Source organism: Aythya ferina (genome assembly GCF_964211825.1).
Source record: "Aythya ferina genome assembly, chromosome: 36".
NCBI classification, from domain to species: Eukaryota; Metazoa; Chordata; class Aves; order Anseriformes; family Anatidae; genus Aythya; species Aythya ferina.
The window spans coordinates 468,891-495,154 of record NC_140333.1 but is presented as its reverse complement, the minus strand read 5'-3'; the positions used below and the strand labels follow the sequence as shown (position 1 = coordinate 495,154).

The window sequence follows — 26,264 nt, the reverse complement described above, 5'->3', positions numbered from 1 at the left end:
GATAATCCCTAATAATCCCATAATCCCGCAGGTCGCCCCGCCCCCCGTGTCGGCCATGGCCTTCTGGGCCCAGCGGCGCCTCCTGGTGGCCGCGGGGCGGCGCCTGGAGCTCTGGGCGCTGCGGGGCCGCCAGGGGAGGCTCAGGTGGGTAATCCCCTAATCCTACAACCCCATAATCCCATAATCCCATCGCCCCATAGCCCCATTTTCCTCCCGTAATCCCATAATCCCAGTCCTATAACCCCTTTCACCGTATAACCCCATATAATCCCATAATCCCATGTAATAATCCCATATAATCCCTTATAATCCCATAATCCCATATAATAATCCCATATCATCCCATGTAATCCCATAATCCCAGATTATAATAATGTATAATCCCATTATCTCATATTACAATCCCATATAATCCCATATAATCCGATAATCCCATTAAATAATTCAATATAATCCCATATAATCCCGTAATCCAATATAATAATCCCATATAATCCCATATGATCCCATAATCCCCTGCAATAATCCCGTATAATCCCACATAATCCTATAATCCCATATAATAATCCTATATAATCCCATATAATCCCATAAACCCATGTTATAATCCCATATAATCCCTTATAATCCCATAATCCCACATAATAATCCCCCAATCCCACGACCCTATACCCCCCTTTTCCCCCCATAATCCCCTAATCCCCCATAATCCCCTAATCCCACTTAATCCCATAGATTAAAGCGCTTCCCTGACCCCGCCCACCTGCCGTGCCCCATAATCCACCTGTGCCGGTCACGTAACCCCGGCCCCGCCCCCCCCGTGCTCATCGCCCTCGCCGATGGCGCCCTCTGGGGCTGGGGGAAGAACGGGGCGCGGCCCCTCCGGTACGGGATTAGGCGGGATTACGGGGGATTATGGGGGAAATTAAGGGATTATGGCAAGATTACGGGGGATTATGGGGGAGATTAAGGGATTATGGGGGATTATGGGGGAGATTAAGGGATTATGGGGGATTATGGGGGATTATGGGGGATTATGGAAAAATTTGGGGGGATTATGGGGGATTATGGGGGAGATTAAGGGATTATGGGGGGATTATGGGGGATTATGGGGGAAATTAAGGGGTTATGGGGGGATTATGGGGGATTAGGGGGGATTATGGGGGATTATGCGGGAAATTAAGGGATTATGGGGGGATACTGGGGGGATTACGGGGGATTATGGGGGAAATTATGGGATTATGGGGGATTACGGGGGATTTTGGGGGAAATTAAGGGGTTATGGGGGGATTACAGGGGATTATGTGAGAGATTAAGGGATTATGGGGGATTATGCATTTTTGGGGTTGATTCGGGGGGATTTGGTTTTTTTTGGGGGTCCCCCCACCCCCTCCTCCCCCCTTTTTTAGGGTCGCCCTCTCCCCCTCCCCTTCCATGGGGCCGCTCCTGGAGCTGCTGCGGCGGGACGGGGCCGAGCCCCCCCCGGATGATGACGTCACCGATGACGTCACCAATGACGTCACCAATGACGTCACGGATGATGACGTCACGGACGAAGACCCCGCCCCCTTCTCCCTCCACGGGACCCCTTTTGGGGTGCAGGCGCTGCCCGGGGGGGGGTGGCTGCTGTGGACGGGGCTGGCGGACCCCTACTTGTGTCACCTGGTGAGATTAAGCGGGATTAGGGGGATTATTGGGGATTAGGGCGGGATTAGGGGGGATTATTGGGGGTTGGGGCGGGATTAGGGGGGATTCGGGCGGGATTATGGGGGATTAAGGAGGATTGGGGCGGGATTAGGGGGGATTATTGGGGATTAGGGCGGGATTAAGGGGGATTAAGGAGGATTTGAAGCGGGATTAGGGGGGATTATGGGGGATTATGGGGAATTGGGGCGGGATTAGGAGGGATTATTTGGGATTAAGGCGGGATCAGGGGGGATTAAGGAGGATTTGGGGCGGGATTAGGGGGATTAAGGAGGATTTGGGGCGGGATTATGGGGGATTATTGGGGATTCGGGCGGGATTATGGGGGATTGGGGCGGGATTAGGAGGGATTATTTGGGATTAAGGCGGGATTAGGAGGGATTAAGGAGTATTTAGGGTGGGATTAGGGGGGATTAAGGAGGATTGGGGCGGGATTAGGGGGGATTATTGGGGATTCGGGCGGGATTATGGGGGATTGGGGCGGGATTAGGAGGGATTATTTGGGATTAAGGCGGGATTAGGAAGGTTTAAGGAGGATTTAGGGTGGGATTAGGGGGGATTAAGGAGGATTGGGGCGGGATTAGGGGGGATTATTGGGGATTAACAGGGATTATGGGGTTGGGGGGGATTATGGGGTTGAGGGGGATTATGGGGTTGAGGGGATTTGGGATGATTTGGGGTTTTGGCAGGGATTACGTGGGAATTAGGTGGGATTATAGAGGGATTATGCGGGATTACGCGGGATTACGGGCGGGATTACGGCCCGGGGGGGGATTTTGGGTCAATTTGGGGCGATTTTGGGGCCAGGCTCCGCACGGGACGGGGTTCGAGGCCGTCGTGGTCCCGGTGCGGGGGGCCCCGCTGCCCCCCCACGGCCCCACCCGCTGGTTCACGGGGGGCTGCCTGCTGCCAGGTGAGTTTTGGGGCAAAAACCGGCGATTTTGGGCAAATTTGGGCAAAAAATCACTTTTGGGGCCCTTTCGAGGCCGATCGGAGGGGTTTTGGGGTGAAATCGGGGGATTTGGGGGTTTTGGAGGGGAAGGGGGGTGTTGGGGGTGGGGATTGGGGTGGGGTGGGGTAGTATTTTTGGGGTGAATTTGAGGGATTTTGGGGTTTTGGGGTTGTTTTTAGGGTTTGGGGGGTTTGGGGGGGTGTGGGGGCAGGTTTTGGGGTAAAATTTCGCTATTTTGGGGTTTTGGGCTTCGGTTTTATGTTGTGGGGTGGGCTTGGGGGTTGCGAGGGGCAGATTTTGGGGTAAATTTTGTAGGTTTTGGGTTTTTTGTGCTGTTTTGTTGCTGTGGGGGGATTTGGGGTGGGTTGGGGCAGATTTTGGGGTAAATTTTGTAGGTTTTGGGGTTTTTAGGGTCAGTTCTGTGTTATAGGGTGATTTGGGGTTACATGGGGGCAACTTTTGGGGTAAATTCTGGAGGTTTTGGGATTTTTTTGTGCCGTTTTTTGTCGTGGGGGGTTTCGGGGCGGCGCGGGGCTGTCTTTTGGGGTGAATTTGGGGGTTTTTGGGTTCTTAGTACTCCTTTTTTTCATTGTGGGTGGATTCGGGGCGGCGCGGGGGCAGTTTTTGGGGTAAATTCTGTAAGATTTGGTGTTTTTTTGTGCCTTTTTTGTCGTGGGGGGTTTCGGGGCGGCGCGGGGCCATCTTTTGGGGTAAATTTTGTAAGTTTTGGGGTTTTTAAGGTCAGTTCTGTGTAATAGGGTGATTTGGGGTTACATGGGGGCAACTTTTGGGGTAAATTTTGTAGGTTTTGGGTATTCTTGGGGTTCTTTTTATGTTTTATGGGATTTGGGGTGGCGCGGGGGCATCTTTTGGGGTAAATTCTGTAGGTTTTGGGATTTTTTTGTGCATTTTTTTGTCGTGGGGGGTTTCGGGGCAGCATAGGGTCATCTTTTGGGGTAAATTTTGTAGGTTTTGGGTATTCTTGGGGTTCTTTTTTAATGTTTTATGGGATTTGCGGCGGCGCGGGGGCAGTTTTTGGGGTAAATTCGGTAGGTTTTGGGATTTTTTCGTGCCGTTTTTTTGCCGTGGGGGGTTTCGGGGCGGCGCGGGACCGTTTTTTGGGGGTAAATTCTCCGTTTTTGGGGTCTTTTGGCAGACACGGGGCTGTACCTGTCCCGCTCCGACGGCACCCTCTGGGTGTGCGCGGGGTGGGGGCAGCGGGACCGGCACCTGGAGTGGCACCAGCGCAGGGTGAGGATGACTTTTTGGGGGAAAAGGGGACGATTTTGGGTCATCGGGGTCAACGTTGGGGTCTTTGGGGTCATTTGGGCCAATTTTGGGGTCTTTGGGGTCAACTTTGGGGTGTTTGGGGACATCTTTGGGGTCATTGGGGTCTTTGGGGTCATCTTTGGGGTCATCGGGGTCAACAATGGGGTCTTTGGGGTCATCTTTGGGGTCATTTGGGACAGTTTTGGGGTCTTTGGGGTCATTGGGGTCAACATTGGGGTCTTTGGGGTCACCTTTGGGGTCTTTGGGGTCACCTTTGGGGTCATTTGGGACACTTTTGGGGTCATTGGGGTCTTTGGGGTCAACATTGGGGTCTTTGGGGTCATCTTTGGGGTCTTTGGGGTCAATTTTGGGGTCATTTGGGACACTTTTGGGGTCATTGGGGTCTTTGGGGTCATCCTTAGGGTCTTTGGGGTCACCTTTGGGGTCATTTGGGACACTTTTGGGGTCATTGGGGTCTTTGGGGTCAACATTGGGGTCTTTGGGGTCATCTTTGGGGTCTTTGGGGTCAATTTTGGGGTCATTTGGGACACTTTTGGGGTCATTGGGGTCTTTGGGGTCATCCTTAGGGTCTTTGGGGTCACTTTTGGGGTCATTTGGGACACTTTTGGGGTCATTGGGATCATTGGGGCCATCTTTGGGGTCTTTGGGGTCAATTTTGGGGTCTTTGGGTCAACTTTGGGGTCTCTGGGGTCATTTTTGGGGTCTTTGGGGTCATCTCTGGGGTCTTTGGGGTCACCTTTGGGGTCATTGGGGTCAACATTGGGGTCTCTGAGGGGATTTTTGGGGTCATTGGGGTCATTTTGGGGGTCTTTGGGGTCATTGGGGTCATTGGGGTCAACATTGGGGCCTTTGGGGTCATCTTTGGGGTCTTTGGGGTCATCTTTGGGGTTATTTGGGACACTTTAGGGGTCATTGGGGTCTTTGGGGTCAACAATGGGGTCTTTGGGGTCACCTTTGGGGTCATTTGGGACACTTTTGGGGTCTTTGGGGTCATCGGGGTCAACATTGGGGTCTTTGGGGTCATCCTTAGGGTCTTTGGGGTCATTTTGGGGGTCTTTGGGGTCATTGGGGTCAACATTGGGGTCTTTGGGGTCAACATTGGGGTCTTTGGGGTCACCTTTGGGGTCTTTGGGGTCAATTTTGGGGTCTTTGGGGTCATCTTTGGGGTCATTTGGGACACTTTTGGGGTCTTTGGGGTCTTTGGGGTCATCCTTAGGGTCTTTGGGGTCACTTTTGGGGTCATTTGGGACACTTTGGGGGTCATTGGGATCATTGGGGCCATCTTTGGGGTCTTTGGGGTCAATTTTGGGGTCTTTGGGTCAACTTTGGGGTCTCTGGGGTCATTTTTGGGGTCTTTGGGGTCATCTCTGGGGTCTTTGGGGTCACCTTTGGGGTCATTGGGGTCAACATTGGGGTCTTTGAGGGGATTTTTGGGGTCATTGGGGTCATTTGGGGGGTCTTTGGGGTCATTGGGGTCATTGGGGTCAACATTGGGGCCTTTGGGGTCGCCTTTGGGGTCTTTGGGGTCAATTTTGGGGTCATTTGGGACACTTGTGGGGTCATTGGGGTCTTTGGGGTCAACAATGGGGTCTTTGGGGTCACCTTTGGGGTCATTTGGGACACTTTAGGGGTCTTTGGGGTCTTTGGGGTCAACTTTGGGGTCTTTGGGGTCATCCTTAGGGTCTTTGGGGTCACTTTTGGGGTCTTTGGGGACACTTTTGGGGTCATTTGGGACAATTTTGGGGTCTTTGGGGTCTTTGGGGTCAACTTTGGGGTCTTTGGGGTCATTGGGGTCATCTTTGGGGTCATTTGGGACAATTTTGGGGTCATTTGGGCCAATTTGGGGTCTTTGGGGTCTTTGGGGTCATCTTTGGGCCCACTGTTGGCTTTTTGGGGCCTTTCGGGTCCGTTTTGGGGGTCTTTGGGGCGTTTTGGGGGCTCCCCGGCCGATTTGCGGAGCCGATGACGTCACCGGTGACGTCACCGGTGACGTCACATCCCGGGGGGGCGGGGCCAGGTGTCGCGGTGGGCGGTGACGGCGCTGGGGACGGTGGGCGGGGCCTTGGTGACGACGGCGCGGGACGGGCTGGCCCGGCTCTGGCACCCGAGGGGCGGGGCTCCGGTGAGGGGGCGTGGCCTAAAGGGGGGCGTGGCTTAAGTGGGAGGGGTCCGGAGGGGGCGTGGCTTAAGTGGGAGGGGGTTTGGGGGCGGGGTTTTGGGGTGGGGGCGTGGACGGGGTGGAGGGTGGGGTGCGAGGGGGCGTGGCTTAAGGGGGTGGGGCTAAAGGGGGCGTGGCCTAGGTGGGAGGGGTCTGGAGGGGGCGTGGCCTAGGTGGGAGGGGTTAAAGGGGGCGTGGCCTAAGTGGGAGGGGTTAAAGGGGGCGTGGCTTAAGTGGGAGGGGCTTCAAGGCACCAGGATGAACGGAGGGAGTGGGGAAGGGGCGGAGCTAAAGGGGGTGGGACTTAAAGGGGCGGGGCTTGAGGTGGGTGGGGCCAAGGGGCAGGGCTTGGGGAGGAGGTGGGCGGGGTTTGGGGTGTGGGCGGGGCTTTGAGGGCTGTGGGCGGGGCTTAAGGCTGATAGGCACCTAATTAGCATTTAGTAGGCGGGGCTTAACGGAAGGGGGCGTGTCCTCACCGCTAAGCCCCGCCCCTTTCCCCCTCCCAGCTCTCCTACTACCGCTGCCCCGGGCCAATCACGTGCCTGGCCGTCAGGCCCCGCCCCCGGGCAGGCTCCGCCCCCTGGCTGGCGGTGGGCGACCAATTGGGCGGCGTCTACTGCCTGCGCTGGGACCCGCCCAGCACCAAAGCCACGCCCACCCCCTGAGGCCACGCCCACCGACGAGACCACACCCCTTTCTGAGAGGCCACGCCCCTTTCCGCGAGGCCACGCCCCCTGGGAGGGAATAAAGGCGTTTGGCTCCGCCCCCTGTGTCGTGTCGTCATTGGCCACGCCCCCATCTTGAAGCCACGCCCCGTATTCGTGAAGTCACGCCCCTATTCGTGAAGCCACGCCCCCTTTCCGGGAAGCCACGCCCTCGTCCTTGAAGCCACGCCCGCTGCAAATGAAGCCACGCCCCCAAACGCACAAACCACGCCCCATTTTTGAGAAGCCACGCCCCTCTAGCTCAAGACACGCCCCCTAATGGCACAACCACACCCCCTTTCGGTAAACCACGCCCCTCTCTGAAAGGCCACGCCCCCTCTAAGCCACCAATTGTCCCCTAAGCCACGCCCCCTGCCTCAAAACCCCGCCCCCTGCCCTCTAAGCCCCGCCTCCCGCCTTAAAACTCTGCCCCTTAGCCTCTAAACCCCGCCCCCTGCCTCAAAACCCCGCCCACTTCCCTTAAACCCCGCCCATTTTCCCCCAAACCCCACCCCCTGCCCTCTAAGCCCCGCCCCCTGCCTCAAACCCCCGCCCCTTAGCCTCTAAACCCCGCCCCCAGCCTGAAACCCCGCCCCGTATCCCCTAAACCCCGCCCATTCCCTTTAAACCCCACCCATTCCCCCCTAAACCCCGCCCCCTCCCCTAAACCCCGCCCCCTCCCCTACCCCCCTCCCTTCTCCCCATCACCCCAAGCCCCGCCCCCTGTTTTTTTAACCCCGCCCCCTCCCTCCTTTCCCCCAATCCCCTCCTCCCCCCCCTCTCAGCCAATCGCGCGCCGCGGGGGGCGTGGCCAGCGGGCGGGGGCAGCGCGGCGGCGCCGGGGGGCGCTCAGTCGGCTGCGGGACGCCGAAGGGTGCGGATCGGAGGGGGGGGGCGGGTGGAAAAGGGGGGGGATTTAAGGGGGGGGGGGGGGGGGGGTTGGGGGTCGACCCGCGTTCCTCCCGCCGCCGCCAGCAGCAGGCGCCGGGCTTTTAGCGGCGTCGTAGATTAAATAAAAATTAAAAAAAAAATAAAAAAAGGGGAAGCGGCTCGCGGCTTCGCTCGCGTTGCCCGGAGCTAGCGGGGCAGCGCGGATTTCACGGGCTCGTACAAGGCCTCCGGGGGCAGGGGAGGGCACCGGGGAGGGGGGCTCCGGGGGTCCCGGTGCCGGTCCCGAGCTCTCGGCTTCTCCCGCAGGTCCCCGGGGCCGTGAGGGGGAGAGGAGAGGCACAAGATGGCGGCGGCGGCCATTTTGTGGAGGCGCTCCGGGCGCGTTTCCCTCCCTTTTTATCCCTAAATCTTCCTTTTAAAATCCGCTTTTTTCCACTTAAACGCTTAAATGATTTATTTGAAGTTCTCTTTTTTCGTTTCTTTCTCTATTTTCTGTCAGTTTTTGTGTTTTAATGGCTGTTTTCGAGCCCGGAGCGCTCAGGTAAGCCTCACACCCCTTCAACTCCCCCCCCATTTCCCTTCCTCCTTCCCCTTTTAAGCCCTAATTTTCCCTTTTAAAATCTCTTTTTCGCCTTTTAACTTACTAATTATCCATTTTAACTTATTTTTTTTCTTTTTATTCTTGATTTTCTGTCACTTACTGTGTTTTAACGGCTATTTTCGAGCCCGGAGCGCTCAGGTAAGCCTCACACCCCTTCAAACCCTCCTTCTAAACCCTAATTTTCCCTTATAAATAATCTTTTTTCACCTTTAACTTCCTAAATTACCCAATTTAATCCCATTTTTTCGTTTTCTTCTTCATTTTCTGTATTTTTTTTTATATTTTTATTGCTATTTTCAAGCCTGGAGTGCTCAGGTAAGCCTCACACCCCTTTAACCTCCCCATTTCCCTTCCTTTTTCCCCTTTTAACCCCTAAATTTTCCCTTCAAAGCCCCATTTTCTTCTTTTTTAAACCCATTTTTACCCATTTTCCTTCATTTTTAATTATTTTCCTTAAATTTTAATTAGTATCTTTAAGCCCAGAGTTAAGCCTCACGCCCCTTTAAACCCTCCCCATTTCCCCTCCATTTTCTTTTTCACCCCTATTTTTTCTCTTTTTACCTCATTTTATCTCATTTTAAACTCCCTTTTTTCCTTTAAACCCCATTTTTTCATTTTTTTGTCCTTTTTTTCTTATTTTTTAAATTTTTAATCCCTTTTTTCAATTCTAGAGCCCTCAATCCTCACACACCCCCTCAACCCCCTGCCTTTTATCCCCATTTTTTACCCCAGTTTCCCCTCTTTTTACCCCTTCTCACCCCCAAATTTTCCCTTTTAAACCCTTTTTTCCCTCATTTTCCCCCTTTTTTATTTTATTTGATTAATTTTTGATAAATTTTATTCCCATTTTCAAGCCCTGAGCGCCCAGATGAGGCTCTGTCTGGGTGAATATCACCATTTTTACACTTTTTTTTACAGCTTTTCATCGCAATAAACACCCCGTGCTTGTGCCGAAAAGCCCCAAAAGCTGAAATTTGGGGTAAAATCTTTAAAAATAATAAAAATTAATAAAAATATATTTTTTAAAAAGAGCAGATTCCCATTTTTCTCAGTCATAGCGCCTCGGGCAAGCTTAAAAGTGGGTTAAAAGCGGGGATTTCTGGCAAATTGGTTTCTGAGGGGGTTTTAAGGGGGGGTTAGGAGCAGAAAATGTTTAAAAATGGGCAAAAAGGGTGAAAAATTCGGGGGAATTTGGGGTTTTTGCCTCAGTGTTGAGCTGCTGGGGCTGCTCCCGGCTTTCCGGCGCGGTTTGGAGGCGTTGGTTAAGGTTAAAAGCCAGGGGAAGGTAACGGGGGAGGAAAAGGGTTAAAAAAAAGGTAGGAAATAATGGTTAAAAATTAAATAAGATGGTAAAAAACGCTGATTTTGCCTCATTTTGGGATGTCTCGAGGGGAGAGGGGGGCGAGAGCGCTGAGGCGTCAGGGGGAGTGCGCATGCGCAGCGCCGCCATTTTGAGCGTGGCGCCCACCCGGGCCACAGGGCGGCGCCATTTTGGGTGTGGCGTTGCCCATATATGGAGCGGGGCGGGCGATCCCTGCCTTCCTATTGGTCCAAATTTCGCGGGCTTGGCCGCCATCTTGAGTGTGGCAGCGTCCTCGGGTATGAAGGAGGCGCCATCTTGGGTGCGGCGCTGCCCATATATGGAGCGGGGCGGGCGAACCGTGGCTTCCTATTGGCCGGATTTTCGCGCGCTCGGCCGCCATCTTGAGCGCGGCGCCGCCATCTTGGGGAGGTCGCGCGGCCCTGGGAGGCCTCCGCGGGGCCAGAGGGCGCTGCGGGCGGCTGAGGGAAGGGGGCGTGGCCACGCGGAAAAGGGGCGTGGCCAAGCGGAAAAGGGGCGTGGCCACGGCAGCAATGGCGGCGGCCGAGGAGGCGGCGGCGGCGGCCGAGGGGGACGGGGAAGGGGGCGACGAGGAGGCCCTGAGGGCCCTGGAGGTGGGGGGGCGGGGCCTGGTTGCCATGGCGACCGAGGGGGCGGGGCCTGGTTGCCATGGGGATGGTGGGGGGGGGAGGGGCGGTTGCTAGGGGGAGATGGGGCCTAAGGGGGGGGGGGGGGGGGGAGAAACGAGGCCTGGTTGCCATGGAAACGGGGCCTAGAGGGGGACAAGGCCTGGTTGCCATGGAGATTTGGGGTGACAAGGACCCGTTTCTATGGTAATTTGGGGTGACAAGGCCTGGTTGCCATGGAAACGGGGTGACAAGGGGTGACAAGGCCCGGTTTCCATGGTGATTTGGGGTGACAAGGCCTGGTTGCCATGGAAACGGGGTGAAAAGACCTGGTTGCCATGGAAACAAGGCCTAGAGGGGGACAAGGCCCGGTTTCCATGGAGATTTGGGGTGACAAGGCCCCGTTTCCATGGTAATTTGGGGTCACAAGGGTTGGTTGCCATGGAAACGAGGCCTAGAGGTGACAAGGCCCGGTTGCCATGGAGATTTGGGGTGTCAGGGCCTGGTTGCCATGGAAACGGGGTGACAAGAGGTGACAAGGCCCTGTTTCCATGGTGGTTTGGGGTGACAGGGCCTGGTTGCTATGGAAACGAGGCCTAGGGGGGGACAAGGCCTGGTTGCCATGGTGATTTGGGGTGACAAGGCCCGGTTGCCATGGTGACGACCCCCAAACCCCTCTTTTTCCCCCCAGGAGATGGTGGCCGAGCTGTACCGCTTCAAGGACAGCCTGCGGCTGGGCGACAACCCCCCTCCGGGTGACAACGACCACCCCACGGGTGACAACAACCGCTCAGGTGACAAAAACAACCCCACAGGTGACAACAGCACCCCTAAGGGTGACAACAACCCCTCTATGGGTGACAACACCACCCCTAAGGGTGATAACACCACCCCTAAGGGTGACAACAACCACTCTAAGGGTGAAAACACCCCCCTATGGGTGACAACAACCCTCCTCCGGGTGACAACAACACCCCTAAGGGTGACAACCCTCCTAAGGGTGACAACAATCCCCCTCCGGGTGACAACACCCCTCCGGGTGACAAAAACAACCCCTTGGGTGACAACAACACCCCCATGGGTGACAACAACCCCCTCCGGGTGACAACAACCACCCCACGGGTGACAACAACCCCCGTAAGGGTGACAACACCACCCCCCTGGGTGACAACAACCCCTCTAAGGGTGACAACACCCCTCCGGGTGACAAAAACAACCCCACAGGTGACAAAAATAACCCCACGAGTGACAACAACACCCCCACAGGTGACAAGAACAACCCCACAGGTGACAAGAACAACCCCACGAGTGACAACAACCCCTCAGGTGACAACAACAACCCCCGTCCGGGTGACAACAACACCCCTAAGGGTGACAACACCCCTCCGGGTGACAAAAACACCCCTCCAGGTGACAAAAACACCCCTCCAGGTGACAACAACAACCCCACAGGTGACAAAAACAACCCCACGAGTGACAACAACACCCGTAAGGGTGACACCAACACCCCTAAGGGTGACAACAACCCCCGTCCGGGTGACAACAACCCCCCCACGGGTGACACCCGGCGCCAGGAGGCGCTGGCGGCGCTGGAGGAGGAGATGGAGCGCACGGTGCAGCGCATGGAGGCGGTCCACGGTGAGGGGGCGGGGCCTGGGCGCGCCCACAAGCCCCGCCCACAACCATAGGCCACGCCCCTTCGATAGGCCACGCCCCTTCAAGCCCCGCCCCCCTCAGTGTCCCCGCAGAGCCGGGGCTGGGTGCTGTCCCTCCCCTCCTCTTAAGCCACACCCCTTATATTAAGCCACACCTCCCTATTAGGCCACGCCCCCTCCATTAAGCCACGCCCCTCGTTTTAAGCCACGCCTCCTCCATTAGGCCACGCCCCCTCCCTTTAACCCTGACCTCTCCCCCGTACCCCTACCCCTACCCCCACCCCCTCCCTTAAGCCCCACCCACCTCCATTAAGCCCCACCCCCTCTATTAGGCCACGCCCCTCCGTTAGGCCACACCCTTTCATTAAACCACGCCCCCTCCATTAAGCCACGCCCCTTTTCCTTTCCCCATACCCCTTCCCCTTGCCCCTTCCCCCCACCCCATCCCTTAACCCCCACCCCCTCCCTCAAGCCCCACCCACCTCCATTAAGCCACACCCCCTCTATTAGGCCACGCCTCCTCACTTAGACCACGCCCCCTATATTAGGCCACACCCCTTTCATTAAGCCACGCCCCTCCCCTAAGCCACACCCCTTCCCCATACCCCTTCCCCTTCCCCCCACCCACCTGCATTAAGCCACACCCTGTCCCTTAAACCCCGCCCACCTCCCCCAAGCCCCTCCCACTGCCCGGAGGCCCCTCCCCCTTTAAGCCCCGCCCCTTCAGTGTCCCCCCAGGGCCGGGGCCGGGCACTGTCCCTCCCCTTCCCTTACCCCCAACCCCTCCCCTAAGCCACACCCCCTCTATTAGGCCACGCCTCCTCCCTTAGGCCACGCCCCTCCATTAAACCACGCCCCCTCCCTTAAGCCACGCCCCCTCCCTTAAGCCACGCCCCCTCCGTTTTCCCTATACCCCTTCCCCTTACCCCCACCCCTACCCCCGCCCCCTTCCCTAAGCCACACCCCCTCCATTAGGCCACGCCCCCTGCCTTAGGCCACGCCCCTCCGTTAGGCCACGCCCCTTTCATTAAGCCACGCCCCCTCCCTTAAGCCACGCCCCCTCCCTATTCCCCACACCCCTTCCCCTTGCCCCTACCCCTACCCCCACCCCCTCCCTCAAGCCCCACCCACCTCCATTAAGCCACACCCCCTCTATTAGGCCACGCCCCCTCCCTTAGGCCACGCCCCTCCGTTAGGCCACACCCCTCGTTTTAAGCCACGCCCCTCCATTAAGCCACGCCCCCTCCCTCTTCCCCATACCCCTTCCCCTTGCCCCCACCCCTACCCCCACCCCCTCCCTCAAGCCCCTTCCACCTCCCCCAAGCCCCTCCCCCTCCCCGGAGGCCCCTCCCCCTTTAAGCCCCGCCCCCTTCAGTGTCCCCCCAGGGCCGGGGCCGGGCGCTGCTGCTGCGGGCGCGGGCGCTGGAGGCGGCCCCGGGGGGCCGGGGGAGGGCGGAGGCGGCGCTGGGCCGGGCCCTGAAGCTGCAGCCGGGGCTGGCGCCCGCCTGGACCCGCCTGGGGGAGGCCCGCTGGGGACACGGGGACATCGCCGGGGCCACGCGCTGCTTCCAGGGGGCGCTGGCACACGTGAGTAACCCTTTAGGGGGTATTTGGGGTCGGTATCGGGGGTTATGGGGTCACTATGGGGGGTTATGGGGTCAAAAAGAGGGGTTATGGGGTCAAAAAGAGGGGTTATGGGGTCGGTATCAGGGGTTATGGGGTCGATATTGGGGTTATAGGGTCAGTATCAGGGGTTATAGGGTCACTATGGGGGGTTATGGGGTCAAAAAGAGGGGTTATGGGGTCGATATCAGGGGTTATGGGGTCAATATTGGGGGTTATAGGGTCAATAAAGGGGGTTATAGGGTCGATATTGGGGTTATAGGGTCAATATCAGGGGTTATGGGGTCGGTATCGGGGGTTATGGGGTCACTATGGGGGGTTATGGGGTCAAAAAGAGGGGTTATAGGGTCGATTTTGGGGTTATAGGGTCAAAATTGGGGGTTATAGGGTTGATATCAGGGGTTATGGGGTCAGTATGGGGGGTTATAGGGTCGATATCAGGGGTTATAGGGTCGATATCAGGGGTTATAGGGTCAATATTAGGGGTTATAGGGTCAATATTAGGAGTTATAGGGTCAATATCAGGGGTTATGGGGTCGATATTGGGGTTATAGGGTCAATATTGGGGGTTATAGGGTTGATATCAGAGGTTATGGGGTCAGTATCAGGGGTTATAGGGTCAAATTAGGGGTTATGGGGTCAATATCAGGGGTTATGGGGTCAGTATCAGGGGTTGTAGGGTCAATATTGGAGTTATAGGGTCAATATTGGGGGTTATAGGGTTGATATCAGGGGTTATAGGGTCAATATCAGGGGTTATGGGGTTGATATCAAGGGTTATGGGGTGAGATTCGGGGTTATAGGGTCGATATCAGGGGTTATAGGGTCGATTTTGGGGTTATAGGGTCAGTATCAGGGGTTATAGGGTCGGTATCGGGGGTTATGGGGTCGGTATCAGGGGTTATGGGGTCGGTATCGGGGGTTATGGGGTCAAAAAGAGGGGTTATAGGGTCGATTTTGGGGTTATAGGGTCAGTATGAGGAGTTATGGGGTCGGTATCAGGGGTTATGGGGTCGATATTGGGGTTATAGGGTCAGTATCAGGGGTTATAGGGTCACTATGGGGGGTTATGGGGTCAAAAAGAGGGGTTATGGGGTCGATATCAGGGGTTATGGGGTCAATATTGGGGGTTATAGGGTCAATAAAGGGGGTTATAGGGTCAATAAAGGGGGTTATAGGGTCGATTTAGGGGTTATAGGGTCAGTATCAGGGGTTATAGGGTCGGTATCGGGGGTTATAGGGTCGGTATCGGGGGTTATGGGGTCGGTATCGGGGGTTATGGGGTGAAAAAGAGGGGTTATAGGGTCGATTTAGGGGTTATAGGGTCAGTATCAGGGGTTATAGGGTCGGTATCGGGGGTTATGGGGTCGGTATCGGGGGTTATGGGGTCGGTATCGGGGGTTATGGGGTGAAAAAGAGGGGTTATAGGGTCGATTTTGGGGTTATAGGGTCGATATTAGTGGTTATAGGATCAATATGATGGGTTATAGGGTCAATATCAGGGGTTATAGGGTCGATATTGGGGTTATAGGGTCAGTATCAGGGGTTATAGGGTCAGTATCAGGGGTTATAGGGTCGGTATCGGGGGTTATAGGGTCAAATTAGGGGTTATGGGGTCAATATTGGGGGTTATAGGATCAATATCAGGGGTTATAGGGTCGATATCAGGGGCTATGGGGTCAATATGGGGGGTTATGGGGTGGATTTAAGGGATTTGCGGCGATTTGGGGTGGATTTGGGGGATTTGGGTCATTTGGGGCTGATTTGGGGACATTTGGGGTCGATTTGGGGGATTTAGGGTCATTTGGGATGGATTTGGGGTCATTTGGGGTGGATTTGGGGTGGATTTGGGGGATTTAGGGTCATTGGGGTGGATTTGGGGTCATTTGGGGTGGATTTGGGGTCATTTGGGGTGGATTTGGGGGATTTGGGGTCATTTGGGGTGGATTTGGGGGATTTAGGGTCATTTGGGATGGATTTGGGGTCATTTGGGGTGGATTTGGGGTGGATTTGGGGGATTTAGGGTCATTGGGGTGGATTTGGGGTCATTTGGGGTGGATTTGGGGGATTTGGGGTGGATTTGGGGGATTTAGGGTCAGTTTGGGGTGGATTTGGGGTGCATTTAGGGGATTTGGGGTCAATTTGGGGTGGATTTAGGGGATTTGGGGCGATTTAGGGCGGATTTGGGGTCATTTGGGGCGGATTTGGGCTCATTTGAGCTCATTTTGGGTCAATTTTGGGCCGATTTGGCCCATCCACCCCCCACCCCTTTTAGGATCCCTTATAGGGCCGCCCCCCTTTATAGGATTTCCCCCCCCCCTTTCCCCTATAGGACCCCACCCCATTTATCCCCCCCTCCCCTTCTCCATGCCCCCATTTTGGGGCCGATTCCCCCCTTTCCGTGCTTTATTCCCCCCTTTTTAGGGTTTTTTCCCCCCTTTTTAGGGTTTTTCCCCCTTTTTAGGGTTTTTTCCCCTTTTTGGGGTTTTTTCCCCTATAGGGCGAGGACGCGGAGGCGCGGCGCCTGCTCTCCATGGCCCTACGGCGGGGGGGGGCCCTACAGGAGGGCCTGGCCCAGGCCGAGGCCGCCGTGCGCTGCGACCCCACAGACGGCAGTTCCTGGTGTGAGTTATGGGGTCCTTATAGGGCCGTTATAGGGTCGGGGGGATTTTATAGGGTTCCTATAGGGTGAGCGGGTCGGGGTTGATGGGGTTTGGTCAGGGGGTGGTTGGGGTTAATTGGTGTGATTTTGGGGTTGATTGGGCTAAAGGGGGAGGCTGTAGGGCTATGGGAACTTTTAGGGTCTTATAGGGCCGTTATAGGGTCGGGGGGATTTTATAGGGTTCCTATAGGGTGAGCGGGTCGGGGTTAAGGGGGATTAATGGGGGGGTGCTTGGGGTTAATTGGTGTGATTTTGGGGTTGATTGGGCTAAAGGGGGAGGCTCTAGGCTTGTAAAATCTTATAGGGTCGTTATGGGGTTTTATAGGGTCGCGGGTTTTTTATAGGGTTCCTATAGGGTGAGCGGGTCGGGGTCGATGGGGATTAATGAGGGGGTCCTTGGGGTTAATTGGTGTGATTTTGGGGTTGATTGGGCTAAAGGGGGAGGCTGTAGGGCTATGGGATCGTTATAGGGTCGGGGACAAAGTTATAGGGTCAGGGTTTTTTTATAGGGTTCCTATAGGGTGAGCGGGTCGGGGTTAATGGGGATTAATGAGGGGGTGGTTGGGGTTAATTGGTGTGATTTTGGGGTTGATTGGGCTAAAGGGGGAGGCTGTAGGGCTATGGGAACTTTTAGGGGCTTATAGGGCCGTTATAGGGTCGCGGGTTTTTTATAGGGTTTCTATAGGGTGAGCGGGTCGGGGTTGATGGGGGTGGGTCTGGGGGTGGTTGGGGTTAATTGGTGTGATTTTGGGGTTGATTGGGCTAAAGGGGGAGGCTGTAGGGCTATGGAATCTTATAGGGTCGTTATGGGGTTTTATAGGGTCACGGGTTTTTTATAGGGTTCCTATAGGGTGAGCGGGTCGGGGTTAAGGGGGATTAATGAGGGGGTCTTTGGGGTTAATTGATGTGATTTTGGGGTTGATTGGGCTAAAGGGGGAGGCTGTAGGGCTATGGGAACTTTTAGGGTCTTATAGGGCCGTTATAGGGTCGGGGGGATTTTATGGGGTTGCGGGGGTTTTATGGGGTCCTTATAGGTTCGGGGGGGGTTTTATGGGGTCGGGGGGGGGTTTATAGGGTCGGGGGGGTGTTTATGGGGTCATGGGGATTTATGGGGTCACTATAGGGTCGGGGGGCTTTATGGGGTCTTATGGGGTTGTTATAGGGTCGGGGGGGTTTTAAGGGGTCCTTATAGGTTCGGGGGGATTTTATGGGGTCAGGGGGGTTTTATAGGGTCGGGGGGAACTTTTTGGGGTCGGGGGGTGTTTATGGGGTCGTTATGGGGTCCGGGAAGTTTTATGGGGTCGGGGGTGTTTATAGGGTCCTTATAGGTTCAGGGGGGTTTTATGGGGTCAGGGGGGGGTTTATAGGGTCGGGGGGGTGTTTATGGGGTCGGGGGGTGTTTATGGGGTCACTATAGGGTCAGGGGGCTTTATAGGGTCTTATGGGGTTGTTATAGGGTCGGGGGGGTTTTAAGGGGTCCTTATAGGTTCGGGGGGATTTTATGGGGTCAGGGGGGTTTTATAGGGTCAGGGGGAACTTTTTGGGGTCGGGGGTTGTTTATGGGGTCGTTATGGGGTCCGGGAAGCTTTATGGGGTCGGGGGTGTTTATAGGGTCCTTATAGGGTCGGGAGGGTTTTATGGGGTTGCGGGGGTTTTAAGGGGTCCTTATAGGTTCGGGGGGATTTTATGGGGTCAGGGGGGTTTTATAGGGTCGGGGGGAGCTTTATGGGGTCATGGGGGTTTATGGGGTCACTGTAGGGTCGGGGGGCTTTATAGGGTCTTATGGGGTTGTTATAGGGTCGGGGGGGTTTTATAGGGTTCTTATAGGTTCGTGGGGATTTTATAGGTTCGGGGGGGTTTTATAGGGTCGGGGGGAGCTTTATGGGGTCGGGGGGTGTTTATGGGGTCCTTATAGGGTCCAGGGAGTTTTATGGGGTCGGGGGTTTTTATAGGGTCCTTATAGGGTCAGGAGGGTTTTATGGGGTTGCGGGGGTTTTAAGGGGTCCTTATAGGTTCGGGGGGGTTTTATGGGGTCGGGGGGGTTTTATAGGGTCGGGGGGAGCTTTATAGGGTCGGGGGGTGTTTATGGGGTCGTTATGGGGTCCCTAAACCCCCTTTTTTCCCCCCAGACGTGCTGGGCAACGCCTACGTCTCGCTCTTCTTCGCCGGGGGGCAGAGCCCCGAGGCCGCGCGCCGCGCGCTGGGCGCCTACGCACAGGCGGTACGCGGCCCTATAGGGCCGGGGGTGACCCTATAAGGCCGGGGGGCGACCCTATAGAGCTTTCGGGGTCCCTATAAGGCTCGGGGGGGCGGTGGGAGGTGTTATGGGGCGGGAGGAGGGCGTTATAGGGCCGGGGAGGGCGTTATAGGGCCGGGGAGGGGTTATAGGGTCAAGGGGTCTTATAGGGTCGCTGTAGGGCCGGGGGGTTTATAGGGTCGCTGTAGGGTCCTGTGGTTGCTATGGGGCTCCTATAGGGCCAGGGTTGTCTATGGGGTCGCTATGGGGCCCTATGGTCCCTATAGGGCCTGGGGCCGCTATGGGGTCTCTATGGGGCCCTATGGTTGTTATAGGGTCAGGGGTGTCTATGGGGTCCCTATAGGGCCAGAGGTGTCTATGGGGTCACTATGGGGCCCTATGGCCACTATAGGGCCTGGGGTCGCTTTGGGGTCTCTATGGGGCCCTATAGTCACTATAGGGTCACTATAGGGCCTTATAGTTCCTATAGGGCCAGGGGTGTCTATGGGGTCCCTATAGGGCCAGAGGTGTCTATGGGATCGTTATGGGGCCCTATGGTCCCTATAGGGCCTGGGGTTGCTTTGGGGTCTCTATAGGGCCCTATAGTCACTACAGGGTTACTATAGGGCCTTATAGTTGCTATAGGGTCAGGGGTTGCTATGGGATCCCTATAGGGCCAGAGGTGTCTATGGGGTCCTTATGAGGCCCTATGGCCACTATAGGGCCTGGGGTTGCTTTGGGGTCTCTATGGGGCCCTATAGTCACTATAGGGTCACTATAGGGCCTTATAGTTCCTATAGGGTCAGGGGTTGCTATGGGGTCCCTATAGGGCTGGGGGCATCTATGGGGTCACTATGGGGCCCTATGGCCACTATAGGGCCTGGGGTCGCTATAGGGTCTCTATTGGGCCCTATAGATGCTATAGGGTCACTGTGGGGCCCTACAAACCCCTATAGGGCCCTATGGTTGCTATGGGGCCCTATGGGGCCTAGCGGGGCCTATGGGGCAGGCCCCGTTGCTAGGGGCAGGCCCCGTTGCTAGGGCCGGGCCCCGTTGCTAGGGGGCGTGTCCCCGTCGCCATGGTGACGCGGCCCCGCCCCTTTAGGAAAAAATCGACCCCGCCGCCGCAGCCAATCCCGACCTCCACCTCAACCGCGCCACGGTACGGCAGCCAATGGGGAGCGAGCGTGGGCGGGACTAAGGGCGGGAGGCGGGAGGAAGAGCGGCGGGGGCGGCAGCCAATGGGGGAGCGAGGCGCGGCGCGACTCAGCCAATGGGCGCGCAGCTGCTGCAGTACCAGGAGCGCTACGGGGCCGCCCTGGAGGGGCTGGCGCGCGCCGCCGCCTTGGCGCCGGAGTGGGCGGAGCCGCGCATGCGCCACGCGCGGCTGCTGGACTTCCTGGGGCGCCTCTGCGCGTTGCTGAGCAACCGCGTGAGTGACAGCTGAGGGGGCGGGGCTTGGAGGGGGGGGAGGTGGGCGGGGTTTTGGGGACAGGGGGCGGGGTTGGGGGGAGGGGGGCGGGGTTTGAGGGAAGGGGGCGGGGTTTGGGGACAAGGGGCGGGGTTTGGCGTGAGGCGAAGGCGGCGGCCATCTTGGGGGGGCTTTTTTGGGGGGAAATTGGGGGATTTTGGGGCTTTTTGGGGGGTTTGGGGGCGTTTTGGGGGGGTTTAGGGGGGTTTTAAGAGGGGTTTTGTGGTAATTTGTGGAATTTGGGGCGTTTTGGGGGGATTTTGGGAGGAATTGGGGGGTTTGGGGGACATTTTGGGGGAATTTGGGGCATTTTGGGGGGTTTGGGGGCTTTTTGGGGGGGATTTGGGGAGGATTTGGGGATTTGTGGTAATTTGGGGGCATTTGGGCGAATTTGGGGTAAAATTCTGAGGGAATTTGTGGTAATTTCGGGGGATTTGGGGCATTTGGGGGGCATTTTAGGGGGATTTGGGGAGATTTGGGGATTTGGGGGCATTTTAGTGGGATTTGGGGCTATTTGGGAGCCAATTTTGGGGGATTTTGTGGTAAATTTGGGGAATTTGGGGCTATTTGAGGGATTTGGTGTATTTTGGGGGGAATTTGGGGGGATTTGGGGCATTTTGGGGGATTTTAGAGGCACTTTGTGGTAATTTGGGGAATTTGGGGCGGTTTTCGGGCCATTTGGGGCGGTTTTGGGACCATTTGGGGTGGATTGGGGGCCATTATGGGTGGATTTGGGTCCATTTGGGGCGGTTTTGGGGCCATTTGGGGCCAATTTGGGGACATTTAGGGTTATTTTGGGTCCTTTGGGGTGGATTTGGGTCCATTTTGGGTGTTTTGGGGCCATTTTGGGTGTTTTGGGGGTCATTTAGGGTGGATTTGGGTCCTTTGGGGCAGTTTTGGGGCCATTTGGGGTGGATTTGGGGCCATTTGGGGTTATTTTGGGTCCATTTGGGGGTGGATTTGGGGCCATTTAGTGTCATTTTGGGCAGTTTTGGGGCCATTTAGGGTTATTTTGGGTCCATTTTGGGCGTTTTGGGGGCCATTTAGGGTGGATTTGGGGCCATTTTGGGGCCATTTAGGGCAGTTTTGGGGCCATTTTGGGCGTTTTTGGGGCCATTTAGCGTCATTTAGGGCAGTTTTGGGCCCATTCGGGCTCTTTTTGGGTCCATTTCCCTTCTTTTAGGGCAAAGTGCGGGGCAAGCGGCTGCGGGGCCTTTTGGGGTCGCTGCCCCCGTCCCTTTTGGGGCCGTCGGGGGTGGATTTGGGGCTATTTGGGGCCATTTGGGGTGGATTTGGGGCCATTTAGTGTCATTTTGGGCAGTTTTGGGGCCATTTAGGGTTATTTTGGGTCCTTTGGGGTGGATTTGGGGCATTTTGGGGGTCATTTAGGGTGGATTTGGGTCTTTTGGGGTGGATTTGGGGCCATTTCGGGTGGTTTTGGGGCCATTTAGGGTTATTTGGGGTCCATTTGGGCTTATTTTGGGGCCCTTTAGTGTCATTTTGGGCAGTTTTGGGGCCATTTGGGGCCATTTTGTGTGTTTTGGGGGCCTTTTGGGGTGTTTTTGGGGCCATTTAGGGTTATTTTGGGTCCTTTGGGGTGGATTTGGGTCCATTTTATGTGGATTTGGGTCCATTTTGGGTGTTTTGGGGCCATTTTGGGTGTTTTTGGGGTCATTTAGTGTGGATTTGGGTCCTTTGGGGTGCTTTTGGGGCCATTTAGGGTGGATTTGGGGAATTTTGGGTGGTTTTGGGGCCATTTTGGGTGGATTTGGGGAATTTTGGGTGTTTTTGGGGCCATTTAGGATTATTTTGGGTCCTTTGGGGTGGATTTGGGTCCATTTTATGTGGATTTGGGGCCATTTGGGGTGGATTTGGGACCATTTGGAGTTATTTTGGGGCCATTTAGTGTCATTTAGGGCAGTTTTGGGCCCATTCGGGCTCTTTTTGGGTCTATTTCCCTTCTTTTAGGGCAAAGTGCGGGGCAAGCGGCTGCGGGGCCTTTTGGGGTCGCTGCCCCCGTCCCTTTTGGGGCCGTCGGGGGGGGTCCCGACCCTTTTGGGGTCGCTGCGTTTCGGGGCCAACCCCGGGCGGGCGCTGCTGGGCCGCGTCCTCTTCAGCCTCACCCCGGACGAGGGCGTCCCGCTGTGAGTTTTGGGGTCGTTTATGGGGTTTTTGGGGTTTTGGGGTTTCTAGGGGGGGTTACGGGGTCGGGGAGGGGGTGGAGGGTCAGGGGGAGGGGGGTTTTGGGGGGGTTTAGGGGGTTTTTTGGGGGGTTTTGGGGTGATCCTATAAGCGTCCCCACGGCCCTATAAGGGTCCCCAGGTCCCCGTGACCCCATAAGTGACCCCATGACCCTATAAATGCCCCAAATAACCCAAAAATGACCCCAGAAGTGTCCCAATGACCCTATAAGCGTCCCTGTGACCCTATAAGCCCCCAAATGTCCCCATAAATGACCCTATAAGTGCCCAAAAGACCCCATAAATGACCCCAAAAGTCCCCAAAATGACCCCATAAGTGTCCCTGTGACCCTATAAGCGTCCCTGTGACCCTATAAGCCCCCAAATGTCCCCAAAACGACCCCATAACTGTCCCCACGACCCTATAAATGCCCCAAATACCCCATAAATGACCCCATAAATGTCCCAGTGACCCCATAGATGACCCTATAAGTGTCCCAGTGACCCTATAAGCCCCCAAATGTCCCCAAAACGACCCCATAACTGTCCCCATGACCCTATAAATGCCCCAAATACCCCATAAATGACCCCATAAGTGTCCCTGTGACCCTATAAGTGCCCCCATAACCCTATAAGCCCCCAAATGTCCCCAAAACGATCCCATAAGTGTCCCCATGACCCTATAAATGCCCCAAATACCCCATAAACGACCCCAAAAGTGCCCCAAAGTCCCCATAGATGACCCTATAAGTGTCCCAGTGACCCTATAAGCCCCCAAATGTCCCCAAAACGACCCCATAAGTGTCCCAGTGACCCTATAACTGCCCCAAATACCCCATAAATGACCCCAAAAGTGTCCCTGTGACCCTATAAGCCCCCAAAAGTCCCCATAAATGACCCTATAAATGCCCCAAAGACCCCATAAGTCCCCAAAACGACCCCATAACTGTCCCCACAACCCTATAAATGCCCCAAATACCCCATAAACGACCCCAAAACGACCCCAGAAGCGTCCCAGTGCCCCACGACCCCAAAAAGCCCCCAAATAACCCCAAAAATCCCCCTAGCACCATCCCCGTGACCCCCTAAATCCCCAAATGACCCCAAAAACGACCCCATAACCCCCCCCAGCGCCCCTTTTTCCCCCCAAAACCGGTCTGTAGGGCTCCATACTGATTTATACTGGTCCGTACTGGTTTATACTGGTTTGTACTGGTTTGTACTGGTTCTTACTGGTTTGTACTGGTGCAGGACGCTGGGGGTGGCGGACGGGGCGGGGGCGGTGGCGGCCGTCAGCGTCTTCAACGCGGCCCCAAACTGGGGGGTACTGGTGGGGGACGCCCTGGGGCTGCCCGAGCCCCGCCTGCGCCAGCAACTGGTGCAGCACCAGGGGAAGGTAACTGGGAGCACTGGGAGGGACTGGGAGGGGATGGGGGGGCACTGGGAGGGGACTGGGATATACTGGGAGGGACTGGGAGGGGATGGGGGGGCACTGGGAGGGGATTGGGAGGGACTGGGAGGGGACTGGGGGATACTGGGATATACTGGGAGGGGGTTAAGGGGGACTGGGAGGGGACTGGGATGTACTGGGAGCTACTGGGAGGGACTGGGAGGGGGTTAAGGGGCACTGGGGGGGATTGGGAGGGACTGGGAGGGGACTGGGGGATACTGGGAGGGAACTGGGATATACTGGGAGGTACTGGGAAGGACTGGGAAGGGGTTAAAGGGGACTGGGAGGGAACTGGGATATACTGGGAGGGACTGGGAGGGGGTTAAAGGGGACTGGGAGGGTACTGGGAGGGAACTGGGATATACTGGGACGGACTGGGAGGGGGTTAAGGGGGACTGGGGGGTACTGGGATGTACTGGGAGGGGACTGGGGGATACTGGGAGGGACTGGGAGAGGGTTTGGGAGTACTGGGCCATACTGGGGGGATACTGGGAGGGACTGGGAAGGGACTTGGGGGTATTGGGCCATACTGGGAGGGCACTGGGATATACTGGGAGGGGACAGGGATGAACTGGGAGGGGATCCGGGGAGGTTTGGGGGTACTGGGAGGGCCTGGGCTATACTGGGAGGCACTGGGAGGGGACTGGGGCATACTGGGATATACTGGGAGGGGTGTGTGCTGCTTTATACTGGTTTGTACTGGGCTATACCAGTATATACCAGTTTGTACCAGTATATACCGGTCTGTACTGGTCCATACTGGTCCGTACTGGTCCATACTGGTCCATACTGGTTTATACTGGTCCGTACTGGTCCTTACTGGTTTGTACTGGTTTGTACTGGTGCAGACGTTCTCGTTCCTGTCGGTCCGGGTCCCGTCCCCGCTGTCCCTGGTGGTCAACGGGCGCCGCCCCCCCCCCTCGGCCGCCGCCCCCCCCCGGCTGCAGTGCTCCAACCCCCCCAGTTAATGAATTAATTAATTAAACCCTTAATTAACCCCCCAATTAACGGGTCCCGGCCTTAATTAGCGCCCCGCCCCCTGCCCGAGGGGGCGGGGCTTGGGAGAAGGGGGCGGAGACGTCTCGGGGAGGGGGAAATGGCACCGTGGGGGCGGCCATGTTGGGTGTGGCACGGGCAGATGGGGGCCGCCATCTTGGGTGTGGCACCTCCCAACTGGGAAGCCATCTTGGGTGGGCGTCTCTTAATGGAGGCGGCCATCTTGGGTGTGGCCCAGATGCACAAAGACCGCCATATTGGGTGTGGCACAGACACACGAAGGCGGCCATCCTGGGTGTGGCATGTCCCAACTGGGAAGCCATGTTGGGTGTGGCCAGGACACATGAAGGCGGCCATCTTGGGTGTGGCATCCCCCAAGTGCGAAGCCATCTTGGGTGGGCCTGTCTTTATGGAGTCGGCCATGTTGGGTGTGGCATGTCCCAACTGGGAAGCCATCTTGGATGGGTGTGTCTTATTAAAGGCGGCCATCTTGGGTGTGGCCCAGGGACATGGAGGCGGCCATGTTGGGTGTGGCAATCACCACGGGGATGCCGCCATCTTGGGTGTGGCAGCCCCCTCAGAGCCCGCCATGTTGGGTGTGGCCAAGTGGCATGAAGGCGGCCATCTTGGGTGTGGCAGCCCCCTCAGAGTCCGCCATGTTGGGTGTGGCCAATTCACATGGAGGCGGCCATCTTGGGTGTGGCCCAGATACACAAAGGCAGCCATGTTGGGTGTGGCACAGACACATGAAGGCTGCCATCTTGGGTGTGGCGCAGGGACATGAAGTCGGCCATCTTGGGTGTGGCATGTCCCAACTGGGAAGCCATGTTGGGTGTGGCACTCCCCCCAACGAGCAGCCATCTTGGGTGGGCGTGTCTTAATTGCAACGGCCATCTTGGGTGTGGCCAACCCCGTAGAGGCCATCTTGGGTGTGGCCCAGATACAGAAAGGCAGCCATATTGGGTGTGGCAATCACCACGGAGGCCGCCATCTTGGGTGTGGCCCCAACACACACGCAGGCAGCCATCTTGGGTGTGGCAACCCCTTCAGAGCCTGCCATGTTGGGTGTGGCCAAGTCACACGAAGGCGGCCATGTTGGGTGTGGCATCCCCGAAGCAGGCAGCCATGTTGGGTGGGGCCAACATCACAGAGGCGGCCATCTTGGGTGTGGCACACCCCCTTGGAGCCCACCATGTTGGGTGTGGCCGAGTCATGTGAAGGTAGCCATGTTAAGTGGGTGTGTCCCAACTGAAGGCAGCCATGTTGGGTGTGGCCAAGTCACACGAAGGCGGCCATCTTGGGTGTGGCATCCCCAAAGCAGGCAGCCATGTTGGGTGTGGCACACACACAAAATGGCAGCCATCTTTAGTGGGCGTGTCTTAACGGGGAAGGAACCATTTTGGGTGTGGCCAACCCCATGGAGGCCATGTTGGGTGCGGCCCAGTCGCACGAAGGCAGCCATGTTGGGTGGGGTGTGTCCCCACTGATGTCGGCCATCTTGGGTGTGGCCAGCATCATGGAGGCGGCCATCTTGGGCGTGGCCAACCCCCCATCTGGGCATGTCCCAAGTGAAGGCGGCCATATTGGGTGTGGCCGAGTCACATGGGGCAGCCATCTTGGGTGTAGCACCTCACCAGTGGGCAGCCATCTTGGGTGGGCGTATCCCAAGTGAAGGCGGCCATCTTGGGTGTGGCCAAGTCACATGAGGGTGGCCATCTTGGGTGTGGCACCCCACCAGCAGGCA

At 56.6% G+C, this 26,264-nt stretch overlaps 2 protein-coding genes and 1 long non-coding RNA gene across 14 annotated transcripts in view; all 3 read left to right on the top strand.

Annotated features, from left to right (window-relative positions):
- The window catches only part of OSGEP (O-sialoglycoprotein endopeptidase), a 70,894-nt gene extending 64,026 nt beyond the window's left edge, over window positions 1-6,868 (top strand). For 3 of the 4 annotated variants that reach the window (XM_084502134.1, XM_084502135.1, XM_084502131.1), the window contains 7 exons: window positions 32-144; window positions 736-885; window positions 1,410-1,665; window positions 2,512-2,617; window positions 3,813-3,907; window positions 5,964-6,068; window positions 6,611-6,868. In XM_084502134.1, coding sequence (XP_084358260.1) covers window positions 32-144; window positions 736-885; window positions 1,410-1,665; window positions 2,512-2,617; window positions 3,813-3,907; window positions 5,964-6,068; window positions 6,611-6,769 — 984 coding nt within the window. In that variant the 3' untranslated portion in view covers window positions 6,770-6,868. The remainder of the gene's footprint in view (window positions 1-31; window positions 145-735; window positions 886-1,409; window positions 1,666-2,511; window positions 2,618-3,812; window positions 3,908-5,963; window positions 6,069-6,610) is intronic. The other variant, XM_084502133.1, reaches the window with a different exon arrangement.
- A 726-nt stretch (window positions 6,869-7,594) lies between these two features.
- Window positions 7,595-9,331, top strand: LOC311426050. Of its 2 annotated transcripts, XR_014686542.1 has the most exons (3): window positions 7,595-7,682; window positions 8,006-8,240; window positions 8,439-9,331. It is a non-coding gene; the product is annotated as an uncharacterized lncRNA (long non-coding RNA). The 2 variants fall into 2 exon arrangements; XR_014686543.1 differs by lacking the exon at window positions 7,595-7,682 and having other exon boundaries at window positions 7,740-8,240.
- An 816-nt stretch (window positions 9,332-10,147) lies between these two features.
- Window positions 10,148-24,528, top strand: TTC5 (tetratricopeptide repeat domain 5). 8 transcript variants are annotated; one of them, XM_084502060.1, is made up of 12 exons: window positions 10,148-10,235; window positions 10,939-11,041; window positions 11,514-11,573; window positions 11,700-11,885; window positions 13,278-13,489; window positions 16,026-16,149; window positions 18,317-18,408; window positions 19,529-19,585; window positions 19,709-19,855; window positions 21,863-22,038; window positions 23,326-23,470; window positions 24,373-24,528. In XM_084502060.1, exons 1-12 carry the CDS (start codon window positions 10,155-10,157, stop codon window positions 24,490-24,492), a joined length of 1,503 nt encoding a protein of 500 aa, XP_084358186.1. In that variant the 5' UTR covers window positions 10,148-10,154; the 3' UTR covers window positions 24,493-24,528. The 8 variants fall into 8 exon arrangements, with proteins under 8 accessions (XP_084358186.1, XP_084358185.1, XP_084358182.1 ...); XM_084502059.1 differs by having other exon boundaries at window positions 11,679-11,885; XM_084502056.1 differs by having other exon boundaries at window positions 11,472-11,573.
- Window positions 24,529-26,264: the final 1,736 nt, after the last annotated feature.